Source organism: Gorilla gorilla, chromosome 4, assembly GCF_029281585.2.
Source record: "Gorilla gorilla gorilla isolate KB3781 chromosome 4, NHGRI_mGorGor1-v2.1_pri, whole genome shotgun sequence".
Lineage (NCBI taxonomy): Eukaryota > Metazoa > Chordata > Mammalia > Primates > Hominidae > Gorilla > Gorilla gorilla.
In genome coordinates this window covers 65,280,746-65,300,571 of record NC_073228.2, presented here as the reverse complement: position 1 = coordinate 65,300,571, position 19,826 = coordinate 65,280,746, and the positions used below count along the sequence as shown (strand labels likewise).

Genomic DNA, 19,826 nt, shown 5'->3' with positions numbered 1-19,826 from the left:
GACTTGGAAAAATACAATTTTCCTCTGGGAGAAGCAAATGGGTTCCAACACCACCAAGCATGGCCCTGTAGCCCTGCTGGGCTTCTGAACACCCGCCCAATTGCCTTCCACACAACAGCAAGGCCTCCCAGGTCCAGAATAGAGTTGGGAACCTGCAAGGCCACACAGCTAGGTACTAGAGCATTGATGGGAAAAGCAAGGGCTCGGGCACCAGCTGCCTAGGTTCAAATCCCCACTCTGGGGCTTCGAAGGGTGTGACTTTGAGCAAGGTACATCTCTTCTGTGGATTTCAGTTGCCTTGTCTGTAAGATGAGGATAACAATAATACCAATCTCATAGTGTCATGGTGCACACGTGCTTTATGCTAAATAAATAAATAAATAACATAAGTACTGTGGCCCAATGAAACCCATCCAGGAAAATCCCTGGACCCCGAAAGGCTCATTAATTAACAACCGAGCTGAAAGGCCAAGGATCTTGTGAAGTTTGCAGTCAGGAAGCAGGCAGCCCCTAACAGGCTGCTCAGTCCAGGCTGTGCATTAGAATCACCTGGGGAGCTTTTGAAGCACACACATGTCTGCCTCGTCCCCATCTCCCCAGATTCTGCTGCCCTTGGCTCAAGGGACCCTGCCATCAGAATTTTGCAGGCTCTCCAGGTGAGTCTACTGTGCAGCCAGGGTTGAGGACCACCCACCCTGGAAGATGAGGGCCTCTTCTGAAGACTCACGGTCCCTCCCAGCTCAGACATTCTAGGGTTGTAGAAAACTGGAAGTGGGCCAGGTGCAGTGGCACACACCTGTAATCCCAGCACTTTGGGAGGCCAAGGCAGGAGGATCGCTTGAGCTCAGGAGTTCAAGACCAGCCTGGGCAACATAGTGAGACCCTGTCTCTACTAAAAATTTAAAAAATTAGCTAGGCATAGTGGTGCACACCTGTGGTCCCGGCTCCTCAGGAAGCTGTGGTGGGAGGATTACTTGATCGTCCCAGCTCCTCAGGAAGCTGTGGTGGGAGGATTACTTGATCCAGGAGATCGAGGCTGCAGTGAGCAGAGATTGTGCCACTGCGCTCCAGCCTGGGAGACAGAGCAAGACCGAGTCTCAAAAAAAAAAAAAAAAAAAAAAAAAAGACGAAGAAAAGTGGAGGTGGTACCACCAGAAGCCACTCTTTCCGCCAGGGAGTCCCAGGTACATGTCTGTGGCTCACTTTGTGTGGCGCAGTGCTGTGTGAGGCTCTCCCCTAATAGCAACACTCCCCTTCCAGCCTAGAAAACAATCCATTTCTGGGCCGGGTTCGGTGGCTCACGCCTGTAATCCCAGCACTTTGGGAGGCTGAGGTGGGTGGATCACAAGGTCAGGAGATTGAGACCAGCCTGGCCAACATGATGAAACCCCATCTCAACTGAAAAAAAAAAAAAAAAAAAATTAGCCAGGTGTAGTGGTGCACACCTATAGTCCCAGCTACTCAGGAGGCCGAGGCAGGAGAATCGCTTAAACCCGGGAGGCGGAGGTTGAAGTGAGCCAAGATCGTGCCACTGCACTCCAGCCTGAGCAACAAGAGCAAAACTCCATCTCAAAAAACAAAAATAAAAACAAACAAACAAACAAAAAGAAAACAATCCATTTCTTTCAGACATTCTTTCTTACAATCTCTTCATGCATTTTTGTTTTAAAAGTTTTAAAGGGGCCTAAATTACATAGCCACATATTTTATTTGGACAACGCAGTGTTCTAAAAACATGAAAATGGCTAATACTTATGTCGTGCTTACTGTGGCCCAGGCATTGTTCCTAGCTCTATATTCTTTAACTCCTTTCATCTTTATAAACTCCCGCCAACTACCCTCCTCCTACAAGGTGGGTACTATTATTATCACCATTTTCAGTAAGAAAATCAAGGCATAGAGAGACAAAGTAACTTGCCCAGGGTTACTCAGCTCGTAAGGGGCACAGCTAGGATTTGAACCTGGGAAGGCCACAATGCTATACAACCTCTCTTTGGATGATTAAAATTGTATACGTTGGCAATAAAATTGGCAAATGACAATTAAAAATCTTTGTATTCCAGTGTCTGACACAAGGCTGAGGCATACTCAGTGCCTGATGTGTGTCTGTCAACCAAATGACCAATTGGCCATAGAAATGAAGGATGTCTAGCATGGTCCTCAGGGAAGCCTCACTGGGTAGAAAAAAGAAGAGAACTCCAGAAATGTAGAACCCCACCAGGGTCAGGGCAAAGAGCAATGGCCTGCCCTCTCCTAGTCAGGTGGCCTGGCTTCTAGCTGGAATGAGGTAACTTCAGGTATGTCACCAGCTTCTATGTTCACACCTGTAGGAGTAGGGGCCTGACTAGGTGGTCTCAGAGATCCTTTCTGTCTCAAACATTTCATAATTAAAGGGTCCATATTAATTCATAATCAAGGTCTCTGGATGCCAGGACACTGTTCTGAACTTACTGAATCCTCACAAAAATCTCATGAGCCACCTTCTATTATTATCCCCATTTTATATTAGGTTGGTGCAAAAGTAGTTGCAGTTTTTGCCATTAATATGATGAGGACGTTCAGACACAATGCAGGAGCCAGGGTTCGAATTCAATCACTTTTAACTGGTATTGCTATGTACAACGTTATCCCACAATTATGAGAACCTGCTCCAGGGTCTTCTCCCCTAGAAAACCATGATTTTCGCTCTGCAAAATCATAGTGATTTAGCACCACAAATCTGCAAAGAAAAGGGATCTAGCTAGGATCAGAGGGTGATGGGTAGAGACAGGAGAGCAGGAGGAAGGGCAGGAGGCAGCGACCCTGCAGGAGGCAAGCCTTACTCTTTGAAGGAGCCGTAATATTGGTTGACAAATTCGATAGCTTGAGGTAGAAGCTCATCTGGAGGGGTAGGCTTGTCCCTGGGTCCTCTGGTCAAACTTTTGGGAGTCATAATGGACCCCAGGCAAGATTTGGACCTGCAAGTTAAAATCTGGAAAGAGAGAGGCAGGTGGTGAGGGTGGGCCATTCGGCCTCTTGCCACCCTCCTCTGGGGCCAGCTCTCCTGGCCACCTGGCTCTTCTCTGGCTGCTCCGGCTCCCTGCACCTCCTCTCCATCCCTGTGGCACCTCCTCCTTGGGGTCCACCTGGCTTTCTCCCACCTAGATCTCCTCTCTTCCACTGGCTGAACCCCAGTGGGTGTGAGTCAGGTTTTTCCCCCTACTCCGGACTCAGTCTCTGGCCCTGCTCCCCAGCCAGCTCCAGATCCAGAGCAAAGTCAATCCAATATGGCTCCTATGGGAACATGATATTGGTATTTGGCCAAAACAAACTGAAATGAGACATAGGAAGGCACACGCGTGCACACACACACACACACACACACACACGAATGAAGTACACCCGAATGTTAACTGTGGTGGTTTGGGGGCACGTGGGAAATAATTTTGCTTTCATGGTCCTGAAATTGTCCATTATTTCCCACTTTACAACCATAGAATGTATCCTGAAGTTAGAATTAAAAACTTACATGACAGAAAGAAGCCTGAAAAGACATTTAGTCCAACCACTCACAGGATACTTGAACCCCTCTGCAATCTATCAAATTGCATTTAAATCCTTCCAGTGACAGGGAGCTCACTACCTCCTGATGTAATACAGTCCAGCTCTGAGCAGTTCTGTTAGAAAATTCTCCCTGACATTATCCTGAAATCTAGCTAAGAAAGATATGAATTTGTTTCTGCAATCATTTATTTGACCTTCTGGATTATCCATTATTTACTGGGGTGGTTAACAGGGAGTTGGCATCATTTACTTCCTACCGTAATCTGTGAGGAACGTCTCTGTTCCCAGACCCCTTTGCCCAAGCAGATGATTGTTTGGTTTGCCCAGGGGGACACCTGTTTGATCCACAAAGCCCTGGCAGCTTCACCAGCTTGGGACAAAGGTGGTTCTCCCTGAAGCCCCAGACTTACCCCTTTGGCCTTATGGTGAAGTGTGTCTTGGAAAGTCATCCCGCTGCCCCAGTTTTTGATCCTCACATGCCGTGGGGAGGACAATGGGGTTGCATCCAGCTTGACCAGAGATTCTGGAGACTTCTGCAAGGGGAAAAAACAGGGTTTTCTCTCAGGTCTCTCCTAGACCCCAGGCCCTGCCTTGTCTTAGAGTGGGGAAGGATCTATGGGTGGCCACACAGGGCAGGGTGTCCCTCCACGTCCCTCCTCTGTTTCCAGCCCCCGGGCGACCTGGGCCAGTGCCTGCTAAGAGCTCCAGGTGCCTGGGCCACTGGCCAGGGTCCTCTCCTCACCCAGGGCCTTGCCAAATGCTTCCTCAGAGGAACTGCTGTAGGAGGGACTAAAGACTAAGTTGGAGGTGAGAAGGATGACTGTCAGAGCCAATACTACTGAGAACAGAAAGGCACCACTGCATTCCTTCCCTGGGAGCATGTAAGGACATATAAGCCACCCTCTCTCCCACTCCTACCCATTTCTCTGCCCACCTCTCTAGAATGGTATGGAACCCAGGAGATAGAAGCTAGCTGTCAGTGCACCTTGGGGGCCACCACTCCCGACCACTGGGGGTTGTCCCACTCTCCCAAAGCCCTTCCTCATTCCCACCTGTTCCCCCCAGCACCCCGGGTCTGGGACTCTCCACTCTCCATCCAAACCCTGGCTTCCTGCCCTCTCCAGCCCAGCCTCTCTAACAGGCTGCTATGTCTGCATCTGCCTGGACCAGGGAGGAAGGGGCTTCCCACACCCATGTGACTCACTGACCTTTCCCGTCTCCACGAGGGGCTGCGGGGACTCATTCTGCTGCTTGCTGAGGTTGTGATACTGAAGGTCATCCTGTGTCACTGGACTGTGAAAGGAAACAGCTAGCATGAGATGCGGTATCCAAGGGTGGAGGGGCATCTTGGAGTTCCCTCTGCCAGTAACCTCATTTGACAAATAGGGAAACTGAGTCCAGAGGGTGGGAGTGAATTGTTCATGGTCGGTCTGACCAACTGCCTCCCCATCCCCACCTTCCCTCTTCCTCTTATCTTCTTCCTCCCGCAGAGCCAAAAGGGCATGAGCAGAGCTGAGCCAAAGCTACTGGCCCAAACAGCAGCCCATAGAGGATCTGGAAAATGCTCCTTCACCCTCTGGAAAAGCCAAGTACAAATGTGGCACAGGGGCTGGGTGGGCAGAGAATGGCTCCAACAACTCTGCCTCCCAGACTAGCAGCACTGCCCAGCAGCCACTTGGATTGGTTGATTGATTGACTGATTGATTTATATTTTTTGAAACAGAGCCTTGCACTGTCATCCAGGCTGGAGTGCAGTGGCATGATCTCAGCTCTCTGCAACCTCCACTTCTCAGGTTCAAGTGAACCTCCCACCTCAGCCTCTTGGGTAGCTGGGACTACAGGCGCACACCACCACACCCGGCTAATTTCTGTATTTTTGGTAGAGATGGGGTTTCACCATGTTGCCCAGGCTGGCCTCAAACTCCTGGCCTCAAGTGATCCTCCCACCTTAGCCTCCCAAAGTGCTGGGATTACAGGCAGGAGCCACCGCGCCCAGCCCCAGCCACTTGTTTTTCATGACTTAAGCTTTTTTTATTTAAAACACTTGATTTATCTTGGTTTATTTACTTATTCTACATTTCTATTACAGAAAATGTTAAGTGTACAAAAGTAGAGAGAATAGTCTAATAACCTTCCATGGGCCCTTCACCCAGATTCAACCCAATGCAACAGTGATCAATCCACGGCCGATCTTGTTTCACCTATACCTTCCCTGCCCCCATCATTATTTTAAAACAAATCTAAGATGTCAACTTACCTTCACCAAGGTAAAAACAAGTATTGTAAAAATTAGCATTAAATTACAGATTACTTACAAATTAAACATTACTTAAAGTAATTTTTTAAATTAAAGATTACTTAAAAATTCAGTATTCTGAAACTGGTCAGAAACCGTTTGTCCTGGTTTGGGATTTCAGGTTCATTCAGGCGAACTGAATAGTCACCACTCACACATGCCTCCCCTAGGAAGAATCATCCCACCAGGGCACCTTGGTTTGAAAGCATATTGTGTTCCATGTTCTTGGCAGTATTTTCCAGGGTATGCATGCTTGTGCGTCTGAGGGAGAGGTGGTTAGAGACTATTATGAGGGTCTCACATTTTCTACTTGATATGTATCTATGATGTTGAAATGGGATAAATGACCATGTATTGCTTTTATTATAGAAAAAAATGACTATATGTTACCATTATAAAATTATATACATTACATAGTAGCAGTAAGTGATTTTTTACTATAAAGAGATACTGTCTTAAAAGAGGATGTAAGTTATGTATCAGAAAGCAACTTATATCTGAATCAAGGGATTCCACAACCCTGTAAAGGGCCTTCCATGTGACCAGCCATTGCCAACTGGCAAAGATGCTTTGCTTAGCCAAACTTTACTCAGACTTCTGAATCTTCTGCGGGGCCCATCTAAGCATTTGCTTGTAAAAATGCAGTTTTAGCAAAAGAATCCCTACTTAGTCAGTTTAACAAGAACCCTCCATCCTTGATAGCTTGTCGTCCTCCCCATCTGATCAGGGTCCTCATCCTCCATCCTCCCCCAGGCGATGTCTGATCACCTTAGCCTGTCCTAAGCAAGAATCCTGTTAGGTTGGGTGAGGCAGAATTCCCCCTATGCCTGAAGTTTTTCTTGGTAATTTTCCATCCACAGACCCCACCCTGATCCTTGGCTATAAATTCCCACTTGCTCCTGCTGTATTTGGATTTGGGCCCAATCTCTCTCCTCCACTGCCAGACCCCACTGCAGTAGGTCCCTGTACCTATTGAGATGGTCCTAAATAAAGACTTCCATACTGTTCTTTAACAAGTATCATTGAATACTTTTTTCTTTAACACACCCCTCTGGTCTAGACTGGTGTGGCCTGCCAGAAAAACAAAACAAAACAAAAAAACAAAACAAAACAAAAATATATATATATACATATGGCAATCTGGATATTCAGAACAGATAAGCCATGGCTGAGCAGTCATCATGGGGCTGCTTCAATAGGAAGATGTATGGGGGATGGGTCCCCAGGGGACAACTGCCCCTCTTGCTCTTTTGCCATTCCCCCTCACCCCAGCACCCACCCTGCACCCATTCTTGCTTCCTCTCACTTACTTCTGGAAGTAGAGTTGGACAATTTCAGAAGCTTCAGACCAGAAACATCTACAGTACTGTTTAGATTGAGAAGCAATATCTTTGTACATTTGACATAATCGTTTTACCCCATATATTAAAAAGTATCACTTTTAAAAGTTGGCTAAAAATCCACTCTACAGATGGGCCACGATTAGCCTCGTCCCGTTGTCCATGGCTGGATGTTAGACTGTGTCTAGTTTTGCCCTCATATAAATAATGCCTTAAACTGTATACACAGTCTGATGCTGGCTGTGTGTGTGTGTGTGCGTACAAGCACAGAAAAACACCTCGAGGGAATGTTAGTAAATGTTAACAGTGACTAGCATTAAGTGATAAGATCATAGGCAATTTAACTTTTCTTATACTTTTCCTCATCTTCCAACTTTTTACAGTGACAATGAATTCCTTTCATAATTGGACAATTCTTTAAATTTGAAAAATGAATAAACAAAGTTTTGCCCAAGTCCCCTCCCACACCATTTCTTCTGGCTGGCTGCTGGGAGACAGGGTGACAGGGTGACCAGACTCCAGGTGAGCACCTTCAGAATCTGGATACTTCTTTCCAAATTATCACATTGTTGATTCTGACCCCGTAGACGCTCATGCAATTTGACTAAACCCACAGCTGTGCGGGGTCCTGAGGACCCTCAAGGACCTGCATTCAAAGAGAGTGCTGGCAGCTGGGCGTGGTGGCTGACACCTGTCATCTCAGCACTTTGGAAGGCCGAGGTGGGCGGATCACTCGAGCCCAGGAGTTCAAGACCAGCCTGGGCAACATGGTGAAACCCTATCTCTACAAAAAAAAAAAAAAAAAAAAAAAAAGGTGCCGAGTGTGTGGTGATGCGCGCCTGTAGTCCCAGCTACTCAGGAGGCTAAGGTGGGAGGATCACCTGAGCCCGGGAGGTGGAGGCTACGGTGAACCGAGACGGCGCCACTGTCGCCTGGGTGACAGAGTGAGACCCTATCAAAAAAAGGGGTCGGGGGCGTGGGGAGTGCTGTGAGTGTGGTGGCTTGCTTAGACCCAGAACTTTCTACAAGCCCTTGACCAGCCGAGCCGGTCACAGCTGCAGACTGTGGCTTGCCTGGGCTGACCTGGGGGCCAGATTCCCCTGCGGTTCCGACGGCTCCCTGCCTGTTTACCTCGCCTTACACCAAGGGTGGTGGTGGGGACAGATGGGGAGGGTGGGGGGGATGGCGCCCTGGGAAATGGATCTCATTTGTGAAACAAGAACCTCCTTGCTCTCTTAACCATATTTGATCCAAAGAGTGTAGCAACTTTCAACCCCAGTGCTGAAAAATTTCAAAAGCTCCCAAGTGCTGAAACATTCGCAGCGCAACTGAACCCGCATAGACGCCTCTCATAGTGCATGGGGGGTTTCTCTGGGCCGCCTGGGCTCCTGAATTGCGACCTCTCAAGCGTTCTAAACGAGGAAAACGCTTTTAGTAAACCCTCAGGAATCCCACAGAGCGCACATCCCCGCCCTCCGATTTCTCCCAGAGAGAGATGGGGCCCCGCCCGGGCTCGGAGCCCACCGCTTCCCTCCCAGGGCGGACTTCGGCCCGCGGGGTACCTGGCTCTGCGCGGGCAGCAGTCAGGCTTCGGCCGGAGGATCCTGCAGAGCAGCCTGCACAGCCGGGGCCCGGCGGCCTCGCACGCCGCGCCCAGCCCCTCGCGCATGGCCGGGCTCCTGAGGCGCAGCTCCGCTGGCTCCCCGCGCCTCCCAGCGCCCGCGCTTTATCGCTCGGAGCCTGCAGCCCCCGCCCCGGGGGCGGGGCGAGCCGAGCAGCGGCGGGGGCTCTTCATCCACGCGATGTCCCGGGCCGAGCCGCCCCTCCTTCCCTGCCTTCCCCGGCGATCCCGGGACCCAAGCACCCAGGGGCCCGCAGCCGGCGTCTGCCGCCGAGTTTGGATGGCACTGGACTGTGTCTGGGCTAAGAGGCCCGGGTCGTGTTGGGCCTCGTGTTTGTTTATTCCCCATAAAATCGCAATAAAGCTTATGATAATTACCACCACTGCGCGGTGCTTTCTAGTTTACAGAGCAAATTTCCTTTCTGTCATTTCGTCTAGTCTCGTTGAGCAGACAGCTCTACGTTGTCATCTCCACTTTATTGAGGCATTAGCTGGGGCCAGAGAGATTAAGGATCTTGTCCAGGGCCACACAGCAGCCCCAGGACCACAGCCCAGCCTAAGCTCACACCACCTCACAAGGCTGTCCCGGGAAGTGTTATATTACTTGTTACATACAGCATGTTCTGTGCGATTCCAGAAAAGAAACCAAAGAAAGCACTGGGTTGGGGGTGACTTCTAGTAGGAATATTGCAGGAGGGATCGTAAGCCCCTTCCGGTGCCTTGCAGGCCCCTTGTCCTTGCTACCTGGACTGCGCAGAGCCTCCTGACTTTGCTCCGCCTGTAAGGTGCTCCTTATCTCAAGCAAGATAATGGGTAGGGTCCAGACCCAGATGGGGCAGCAGCCCTGGACCTCAACATGCAGGGGGCCCTTCTGGCAGTATGCAAGCACATTAAATCCCGAACCCCAGTTAAAGCAGAATGAAAGAGGGCACATATTTATTTCTAGCCAACTGCAGCCCAGCAAGCAACACATAGCTCGACTTGGTTCTGAATTCCATGTGTCTTCACCTAGATGCTCCCACATTTGCCTTTGTCCCTAAAATACACACATGCGTACACACACACACACACACACACACACACACACACCATGCTCATTTCCTAATTGTTTACGAAGGTATAGAATCACCAGTCACTTAGAATAGGCTCTTGGTTTCATGACACCTGAACAGATTAGAAAATTACTTTTTAAAATCAAAATATATTCATTGGCTCTCATTGCTTTCAGGATGAAATCCCCTTTGCACGGCTGCTTCCTCTTCCAGTAACATCACCCCTCCCTCACCTGAGTGGATGTTGCACTCTGGGTGGACCCACCTCCTCCCCCCAACTCCTCCCCACACTACAGCCTGCCCAGGCACCTCTGCAGTCTCCCCAGCAGAGGCCTCTAGCACGGTCCCAGTACACCCACAACTACGACCTCCTGTCTACTGTCTATCCCACCTACTCCTGACACAATTTCTCCAACTCGCATTCTTCATGTACGTCTCCCAAACCAGCGAGGAAGACTTCCATTTCCCCGTTTCCTTCCTGACAGCAGGAACTGGGTCATTTTTCTCTGTCTCTTGAACAGTGCAGCACACAGTAGGCCCTCTGGGAGAGCACAGATAGTGTAGATGTTATGAGTTTGGACTTGATTCAAACCTTAGCTCCACCATTTTCCAGGAATTGACCTCCAGTAAGTCACTCAATCTTGTAAAACAAGGATAATAGTTCCTGTCTCATTATTGACACAGTAATAAGGACCTTATAAATGTTATCTATTGTTTTTAGCAGTGGTGTATGTAAGTAACAAGTGGCTCAAACAATTCACTGATGAGCAGAAGGGTTTCATTGATATCTTAACTCCCAGCACAGAGCCAGGGGAGTGGGCATCTGCATGTACTCGTCAATGGAATGTGACATGCCCAGGACACAAAGGTGGCAGGTGCAGGGGTCCCTCCGGACTGCCTGGATCTGAATCCCAGCTCTGTCATTTGCTAATTATGAGATCTTGAAAATTAACTTTCTGGGCTTCAGGGTCCTCATCTTTAAAATGGGATAACTAAAATTCCTTCCTTGTGGATCGTTGGGAGAGTTGAATGAATTGATGTGTGATATTTTTTTCTTCATCCCCTCTTCTATCTGACTGGATCCTTTCCGCCAGCCCACCCCAGCATGAAGAGGAGGGGGAAAAACATGGTCAAGTTAGCTGGTTTGTCACAGGTCCACTGCAGCTCAGGGCCCTCCCTGGAGTCTGAACTCATATTTCCTGAATGGTCCAAAGACACAAGTCAGCCCCCAAAGACATAGGGATAACTGGCAATGCTATTAGAGGGTGTGGGGATGAGGGTTAAAGGCTGCAGCCAACACCGTAAGGGTTTTGGGAGATTCAGGGTGATCCGGAAAGACAGCGGATAGATCACTAGGGCCCAGAGTTCGAGAGCAGCCTGGACAACGTAGCAAGATTCTCAGCTTTAAAAGAGAGAGAGAAAGAGAGAAAAGAAAAGAAAAAAGAAGCCTAGGTGCGGTGGCTCACACCTGTAATAGCACTTTGGGAGGCCAAGGCAGGAGAATCGCTTGAGGTCAGGGGTTCGAGACCAGCCTGGCCAATATGGTGAAACACCGTCTCTACTAAAAATACAAAAATTAACCAGGCATGGTGGCACATGCCTGTAGTCCCAGCTACTCAGGAGGCAGAGGTGGGAGAATCGCTTGAACCTGGCAGGTGGAGGTTGCAGTGCAGTGAGCTGAGATGGAGCCACTACACTGAAGTCTGGTCAACAGAGTGAGACCCTGTCTAAAAATAATAATAATAAAAAATAAAAATAGAAAAGAAAAAAATAGGGGATGAGTTGGGTCTGGATGAGCTGAGGGAGGAATGTGCTACGCATAGGCACTGGGGAGCTGAGGAAGGCTGGGATGGGCAGGTGGGATGGGCTCTCCATTTGGGTAGGGTGCTCGCTCAGAACTCTGTGGAAGCTTTAATGTGGTGACAGGCAATGGGGTGCCACTGCAGGCTCTAGAATAGGGGCGTGACTTGCTAGAAGTCCAGTTGGCAAGAGAGAGCTCAGAGCCAGTGTGGGGAGCTGGAGTCAGGGAGGTCAGCTGGCAGCGGCTGCAATGATGAGATGAAGAGAAGGAAGGGGCGAAGCCGCTGCCCCTCTACAGCCCTTAGAATCTGCACATCTAGAGGCCATCGACTCTGTGTTCTCACCTCTTGGTCTCTTAGCCACCTCAGTTGCCATAGCCCAGACTGCCTGGTTTCAAAGTCCTCTCCTCCAATTCACCTACCACACCACAGCTAGACTGTCCTGCTCAAGAACCTACAATGGCTCCCTACTGCCAGGGAGAGCGAGTCCAAATCTCCTACCCTGCATTCAAGCCCTTGTGCTCTGGCCTGGCTTTGCCTATCCCAGCCCCCAGCCCCCAGCCCACTCCCAGCCAAGCACAGTCAGGCTCATTTCTGCCTCTGAGCCTCTGCTCACCTCTCCCCTCTTCCTGAATGTCCTTGCTACTCCTCTGCACCTGTCTACATTCTACCCATACTTCAAAGGCCACAGAGTCCACCTGACTTCTGTGAAGCCCCTAGAGGGAACTCTGTTCAATTTTGCTCCATCACCTCCTAACTGCCAACACCACCGCTAATGATAGCAATGCCAACAGTGCTGTTTGCTGAGCACTTACTCCAGGCCAGGCCCTGTGCTAAGTTGCTCACATGGGAAAGCTCATTTACTCCTTTCTCCAACTCCAGGGAATCACCATTGTTACCCTCTTCTTATAGAGGAGGAAATGGAGGCTCAGAGGCTAGGGGACTTGCCAAAGGTTACAGGGCTACTGAGTGGCAAAGCCACTTGCTCATCCCCAAGCCCATCCTCTTAGCCACTGGCATTTTTTGCCGCCTCTGACAGATACACTCAGGGCCGTCATGCTGCACACATCCAGGGGGCGCCCTACCCTTTGTAGTCCATGGGAAAGGCTCCTCTGGGGTGGTGGGGTTGTGTGGCTATGTGATGGTCTTGTGTAGATGGGGGCTTTGGTTTCAGTTGCACTATTGCATTATTGCAGATTGCTTTGTCTTTCCACCTGAGCGAGCCTCAAGCCTGTCCCTTGACTTGTTCATTAACTGACTCATTCTCTTGGTTCTGCCCTGGGAGGAAGGATGGGCCCGGGGAGGAGGGACATGAAGAATCCAAATCTGGGCTCAAGTTCCAACTCTGTAAACTCTGTAATTACCGGTCATTCAGGCTGGGGGAAGTCATAATCGTCTTAGAGCTTCTATTTCCTTATCTGTGAAATGAGTCAATCATATGAACTTCAAAGAGCCGCCACAGAGATCAGTTGAGATGCAAAGTCTGTCAAGTGGCCTGTGTAGCTCTGGCAAGGGCAGGTACTCAGTAGATGGTGATGAACCCTGATGTGGACTGAGTGTCTGTTCTGTGTGGGCACAGTGCTGAGTGCTGTAGATCTCATTTCATCCTCAGCACACTATGGTGAGGGCCCCCTTGGGTTCCTCATACCACAGGTGAGCACTAAGTTTCAGAGAGGTTAACTTACCCTGCGTCACACAGCCAGCTAGAGGCAGCACCCGGCAACTAGTGCAGCCAGCACAGGGCTCGAAACTAGTTTGTCTAACATCCTGATGCCCTTCACCAGGACGATATTCAAAGCATCTGGCAAGCGGTGAATTGGAATGGACGCAGGACAGGATGCTGACCCTCCACCCCCACCCCTCCGCCATGGTGCCCACCACGAGGCTCTACTGCCTCCCATTCTCAGGCCAAGCTCCTTCCCATATTCTTCCCCAAAGATTCCAAGCTTCTTCAGGGCCAGCCCCGCACCATGTCCCTTCCTTCTTCACATACTGTCAGGCACAGCGAGGTGCCCAATAATCAGCGGCTGCGTTGAATTCCAACAGGGACTTTCAAGAAGCAATGAGGAGATCAGACCTCAGGTGAGAGAGGAGGAGCAGAGAGAGGAATTCTGAGTCATCGGTGCCGACAGGGCATGGGTGCCCAAGGAGACAAGCAGGAAGTTCCCCCGGGGAAAACTCACCTGGAGGTGGCACAGGGGGCTTTCTCCACATTGTTGTTGATGTCTTTTTCCCCATTCATTGCATACTGGTGGAATTTGGTCTTGAACAGAAATTTCCAAGGACAGGCCATCTCTATGATTTTGCAAAGCAGGTCACTTATGTCACTTATCTGGATTTGAGCTCAGATGTTCTTCACTGTGGGGCTGAAGAAGGGAAGCAGAGGTGAGGGAAGGTTGAAGAAGAGTTTACAGAACAGGGCTTCTCAGTGGGGTTGGCTCACTGGGGAATCGATATGCACGCCAGCGTGAGCCCCTTCATCAATGCTTTGCCACCTCTGTCTCTATTTCGGGGTTGGAATGGGGAGCCTTCGGACACAGACTTCAATTCTGTAAAGCCACCTAATAATCTTAAGGAAAAACAATGAACCCCCCCCATCCCCATTGCCACTTAACAAGGACAAACTATATGCACCATGAGCCTCCTTAGCGGGACCTGCTGGCCCACCAGACCCAGCCGGGCTTCATCACTGGCCACAGGCAGGGTGAGGAAGAGCCCGGAGGTCGTTGAAATAGGGGTGCCTTTGCCTGACCCTGAAAGACACTTCCCAGCAGCTCTCATTATCAACTGTAGTTTTAGGTCTGTTACTGGGGAAAGCACTCAAGCTGTAGCTACCTTTCTTTTAAAGATTTTGCAGTTGTTGTTCTAACTCAGCATTATTACTTGCTCCTCTTTTATTATGTGGGGAGGAAATATTTGAGAAAAATGCACTCATCCCTCGAAATCTGAGATCATCTCCTTTGAAACAGACAAGAGGAAGATCAAAGAGGCAAAAACTCTGTCTTTAGAAGACAGTGTAGTGAATATAGTCCATGTAAGAATTTTAGGCCAAGTGCAGTGGCTCACACCTGTAATCCCAGCATTTCGGGAGACCGAGGCAGGAGGATCGCTTGAGCCCAAGAGTTCGAGTTCAGCCTGGGCAACATAGGGAGACCTTGACTACAAAAAATTGAAAAATTAGCCAGGCAGGCATGGTGTCTTGTGCCTGTAGTCCCAGCTACTTGGGAGGCTGAGGCAGAAGGATTGCTTGAGGCTGGGCAGTCAAGGCTGTTTCCAAAAAAAAAAAAAAAAAAGAAAGGGAAGGGAAGGGAACAGGGAAGGGAGGGGAAGGGAGGAAAGGACAGGAAGGAAAGGAAGGAAAGAGGGAAAGAAAGAAAAGAACTTATAGCCCCACAGACCTGGGTTCAAATCCTGGAATCCTAGCTCTACCAGTTATGTGTCCTGGATCAAGTTATTTAACTGAAACTCATTTATTCATCCATAAAATGGGTTTAATATATCCATCTTACCAGGATTTGTGGGGAGGTTACATGTTATAAGGACTGATAAGATAATCTCAGTTAAAAAAATTCTTAGCAGATACAAACTCCCATTTTGAACTTTTCAGAAAGTTTTTCCTTGTCATGTAACAACCACAGCTAATATTTGCAGAAAAGAAATCTGACCAAGATGCCATGTTCAAATGACCAAACCTCATGTAGGCATTTCTTTACCTAGACTTTCCAACACCTTCTCTCCGTAGGCAGAAAATTCCCACAATTTTCTGAGCCTTCTCAAAGAGGAAGAAACAAAACCCTCTCAAAACAGCCGCTTCCCCAGAAATGAAGGCAACTCACCTTGCAGCTGGCTGCACTGCCTCCCCGGGGTAAGGACAGTCAAACCGGGAAGAGACCTGTGCCTTGAGAACTTCGGGACTGTCTAGAACTGCCCAGTCCCCTCACCAAAGGTGGCCGAGAGATTTTAAAGCAGCAATGAGGCTGAGTTCTCTGGGGCCGGAGCCTCAGTTTTCGACTCGCTACAAAGTTATGAACACACTGGCAGCCAAGAAGTATTTATACTCACCCCATGCCATCCAGAGAGTTGTTTTTGCATAAAGGTCTCTTTTTTTTTTTTTTTTTTTGGTTTCCAAAGGGAGTGTCCCCAGCTTGCGTACAGTTAGCTAATTTATGACTGTGACTGCCAGGGCCTGTGGGTGACCTGATCTTGCTGTTACATCACTCTGTGTGGTGCCTCTTCACCCAACCCATCTCTTTCTGGTCCCAAGTCCAAGGTGGCAGTTCATCAGCTGGGTGGCTGCTAAGATAGAGGCACCACGGAGCCAGGTTTTATTTGGCCAAGCCACATGGCCTCACTTTCAGCATCTGGGAGATTTTTTCCTCAGCAGGGAGCTCTCTGGTTAATCCCTGTCCATCCTCTCACTTTTCCAGCTTAAGACAGGAGTCCAGGAAGCTGGGGGAATATTGACAGTATGGAACACGCTGGAAAATGCCCAGGTTCCGGAAGGCCAGTGATATTAGATGATGCCATTATTCCAGACAGGCCTCTGAACTAGTCACTTGAGGTTTTTGGAAGGGAAAGGAAGGAAGGCTATTGGCACAGAGAGGCCTCTGAGATGTTGGTCTTACTAACACCTCATCCTTTAGCACTAGGTAAGCTTTGGTGGAATGGCAGGTAGGATTATTTTCTATGGGGGGAAAAATTCCTTCCCTTATAATGGAAATGATCACTTCTTACATGAAAAAGTGGTAATTTCTTATAATTTCATTTCATTTCTTTTATTTATTTATTTATTTTTGAGATGGAGTCTCATTCTGTCACCAAGACTGGAGCGGAGTAGCACGATCTCTGCTCATTGCAACTTCTGCCTCCCAGGCTCAAGCGATCCTCCCACCTCAGCCTCCTGAGTAGCTGGGACTACAGGCATGCACCACCACACCCAGCTAATATTTTTGTGTTTTTGGTAGAGACTGGGTTTCACCATGTTGTCCATGCTGGTCTCGAACTCCGAAGCTCAAGTGATCTGCCCACTTCAGCCTTTCAAAGTGCTAGGATTACAAGGGTTAGCCACCATGCCCGGCCTATAATTTCATTCCTTATAATGCCTCAAATACAGTATTCCCATACATATGCATTTTTCCATCATAAAAGTAAAATAACAACTACATTAGGGAGAAGTTGAGAAGCAAAGGGAAAAAAAGTCACCCTTGATCTCACCGTCCCAACACTTTGCTGCCACTGTCCACTCATTTCCTTCCTGTCTTTCCCAAGTTAAATTCAGCATAATATATTAACTTTGTCAAAGATAAACTAAGAGCCACAAAAAAGACATGGATATCAGAGCTCAAGGATCTTTGTTGAGTGAATGTGTGGATGAATGAATGAAAAATAGGAGTAAACTGGAATGTGTTTTAACATATCAAAGCCATCTTCCCTTCAGGCTTCAGCTCAATGCTGCGGCTCAATGCTGAGGCTTAGAACTCTGGCTTATGGAGCATCTGCCATGAAGAGCAATGCATTTTAGAAAGTGACAAGATGGCCGGGCGCGGTGGTTCATGCCGGTTCAGTTCAGGTAAACAACACTCAGGGAAAGAGTCAGAATCCTGGCCTTAGGGAGTGCAAGGCCTAGAAAAATAAATGGATAATTATAGTACAGAGTGATATCTGTAGTGATGGAGGGATGGTATGGTGCTGATGTAGCTGGTTCTGCCTTGTTCAAGGAAAGTTTACAAGGGAGAGGACACCAGGGCAGGGTTCTGAGGGATGATTAGGAGTTTGCTACACTCTATTCCCTGTAGCTGCTTTCACATATTCTGGCTATACCTGCAGCAAACACATGTATTAACACATTTAATGCCCCCACCCAAGAGCCTCTGAGGGGGATACTACTATTTGCTATTCATGGAATCCTCAAGAATCCCATCTACTTGGCCTCAAAGCACTTCGTTGATTTTCCTTTAGAAAATGCAGTTATTCAGTTATGTGATCTGTCAAACGTGTCACCTCAGGTGCCCCTCTAACACAGCGTCTGCTTGGTGTGGCATTCTTGACCTGTGGCAGGGTTTGAGTCCAAGCACCAGGCTTGAGGACACATTTGGAATTAGCCAGCTGGGAAGGAAATATAATTTCTCCTCAATCATCTTAAGTTATTTGTTGGGAAAGACACTGTAACAAAAGACAGATTAATAATAGAGAAAAAAAAGCAAGTTTGTTAATGTCTGTGATGCACACCACGCAGAAGAAGCCTCAGTGAAAGTAACTCAATGCTGCGGCTTAGAACTCTGGCTTATGGAGCATCTGCCATGAAGAGCAATGCATTTTAGAAAGTGACAAGATGGCCGGGCACGGTGGTTCATCCCTGGAATCCCAGCAATTTGGGAGGCTGAGGTGGGCAGATTGCTTGAGGCCAGGAGTTCGAGACCAGCTTGGGCAACATAGTGAGATCCAATCTCTACAGAAAAATTGAAAATAAATTAGCTGGGTATGGTGGCATGCCCAGCTACTGTAGTCCTAGCTACTCAGGAGGATCAGGTGGGAGGATCACTTGAGCCCGGGAGTTAGAGGCTGCAGAGAGCTATGATCGCGCCACTGCGCCCTAGCCTGTCTCAAAAAAAAAAGGAAAAAAAAGAGGGAAAGGAGGAAAGGAAAGGAAAGGAAAGGAAAGGAAAGGAAAGGAAAGGAAAGAGAGAAAGAAAGAAAGAAGAGAAAGGTGACAAGACGAATGCAGTTGTAGGCTTCCAGGGGTGGTAAGCTATGAGAAGGTAAACATGTGGGAGTGAGCTAAGGAGTAGGATAGCAAGGTTTGTTTGTATTTGTAGATGGCTCTGGTGCCATCTCTGAGCTGATAAAAGTTATCTTCTCATCTTGATGCTAGGAAAGCATCTTTCTCCAAGGAATGTTTATGGCTTGCTGCAGGCAGGACAGGGCAGTTCAGATAGCCCTCTCTCTAGCTGCTCTTTCTCAAATGCCTTCAGCTGAAGATAATCAGGATGCCATATCGGCATATCTGGGCGTGGCACGTTCTGATTTCCTTTAGCCTGAAAGGTCCCAGGTTCGAGGCACAGCTTCACTGCTGACCTACCATGTGATCTTGGAAAAGCCACTTCTCTCTGGGCCTGACTTTTCTCGTGACAAAAGGTGATAAAAATAAAAGTAAATAAACGAGATACAAGAAAATGCTTTGAGCCATTGAGCAAAAAGTCAGCCAAGTAAGAATTTATTATCCTTGCTGGGAGTCAGAGAGTAACAATTTCCCTTTTGACAAAGAGCAAGTGGATGCCAGGACTTGCCTTCTGAAGTATCCTTCCTCAGACAGGTCCCCGTCCCACCACAAACACCTGCTTTTAAATTCCCGGTCCTCTCTCTCCCTTTGTAGCATTAAATTCATGTATGTATTTTTAATTTTTAATTGGAATAAATTTCACATAACATAAAATTACCAATTAACTATTTTAAAGTGTAAAATTCAATGGTTTTTAGAATATTCACAATGTTGTATAACCATGACCACTATCCCAATCCTCTCTTAACCGGCAAATAGGAAGAGGAGGAGAGTAAAAATAGTGATAATGATTGTGATGATACAGAGAGGTTAGGAGACTCACCAAGGTCACACAGCAAACAGCCTTCAAGCCGGGACAAACAGTGAGCTTCTGGTACCCTCCCCAGAGCGCCTGTCTGCAGGGTCCAGGGCTGGCCCCCTACTGGAGGTTGGCAAGTCTCCTACGGCTTCCTGGGCCTGCACGGCTGCCTTCTTGGCCCTGCCCGCCCAGCAGGCCGCATTCCTGGCCTCTTCTGATGATGGATGCGGCAGGTGAATTCTGCTGGGGAGAAATCAAAGAGCACCTTGAAGGGCAGGCAGGGGACAGGTGGGCCCCCTGGAGGGTGGCGATAGAGGTTCCGAGGCTGCTGTGGAGAAATGCCCTCCTCCCTGCCTTCCCAGGCTGTCCTAGGCACCATGCTGACAGCAATCAGCACGGGAATGTCTTGGGCTCATTATCCTGGAATTGATTTTCCACTGGATTGATTTGATCTGTTTCTGTGCCAGGCTGTGAAGATGGTTCAGATCCAGTTAGCCCTCGGAAGTTAGCAACTTTGAAGACTTTTCTACAAAAACAATTGATCAGAGCTAACGTTTACTGAGCAAGGCACTTAAACATACCAAGCATTTAATCCACA

At 48.5% G+C, this 19,826-nt stretch overlaps 1 protein-coding gene across 3 annotated transcripts in view; it reads right to left on the bottom strand.

Moving 5' to 3' along the window:
- NOS2 (nitric oxide synthase 2) overlaps positions 1-19,465 on the bottom strand; it is a 47,689-nt gene extending 28,224 nt beyond the window's left edge. The window contains exons 1-5 of one of the 3 annotated variants that reach the window (XM_019028405.4): positions 19,253-19,465; positions 13,835-14,017; positions 4,752-4,836; positions 3,954-4,076; positions 2,823-2,971 (exon numbers count right to left, since the gene is read on the bottom strand). In XM_019028405.4, the coding sequence (XP_018883950.4) occupies positions 2,823-2,971; positions 3,954-4,076; positions 4,752-4,836; positions 13,835-13,944 (467 nt within the window). In that variant the 5' untranslated portion in view covers positions 13,945-14,017; positions 19,253-19,465. Of the gene's footprint in view, positions 1-2,822; positions 2,972-3,953; positions 4,077-4,751; positions 4,837-8,741; positions 8,876-13,834; positions 14,018-19,252 lie in introns of those variants that run through there. The other 2 variants (XM_055388695.2, XM_055388696.2) reach the window with 2 other exon arrangements.
- Between the last annotated feature and the right edge of the window lie 361 nt (positions 19,466-19,826).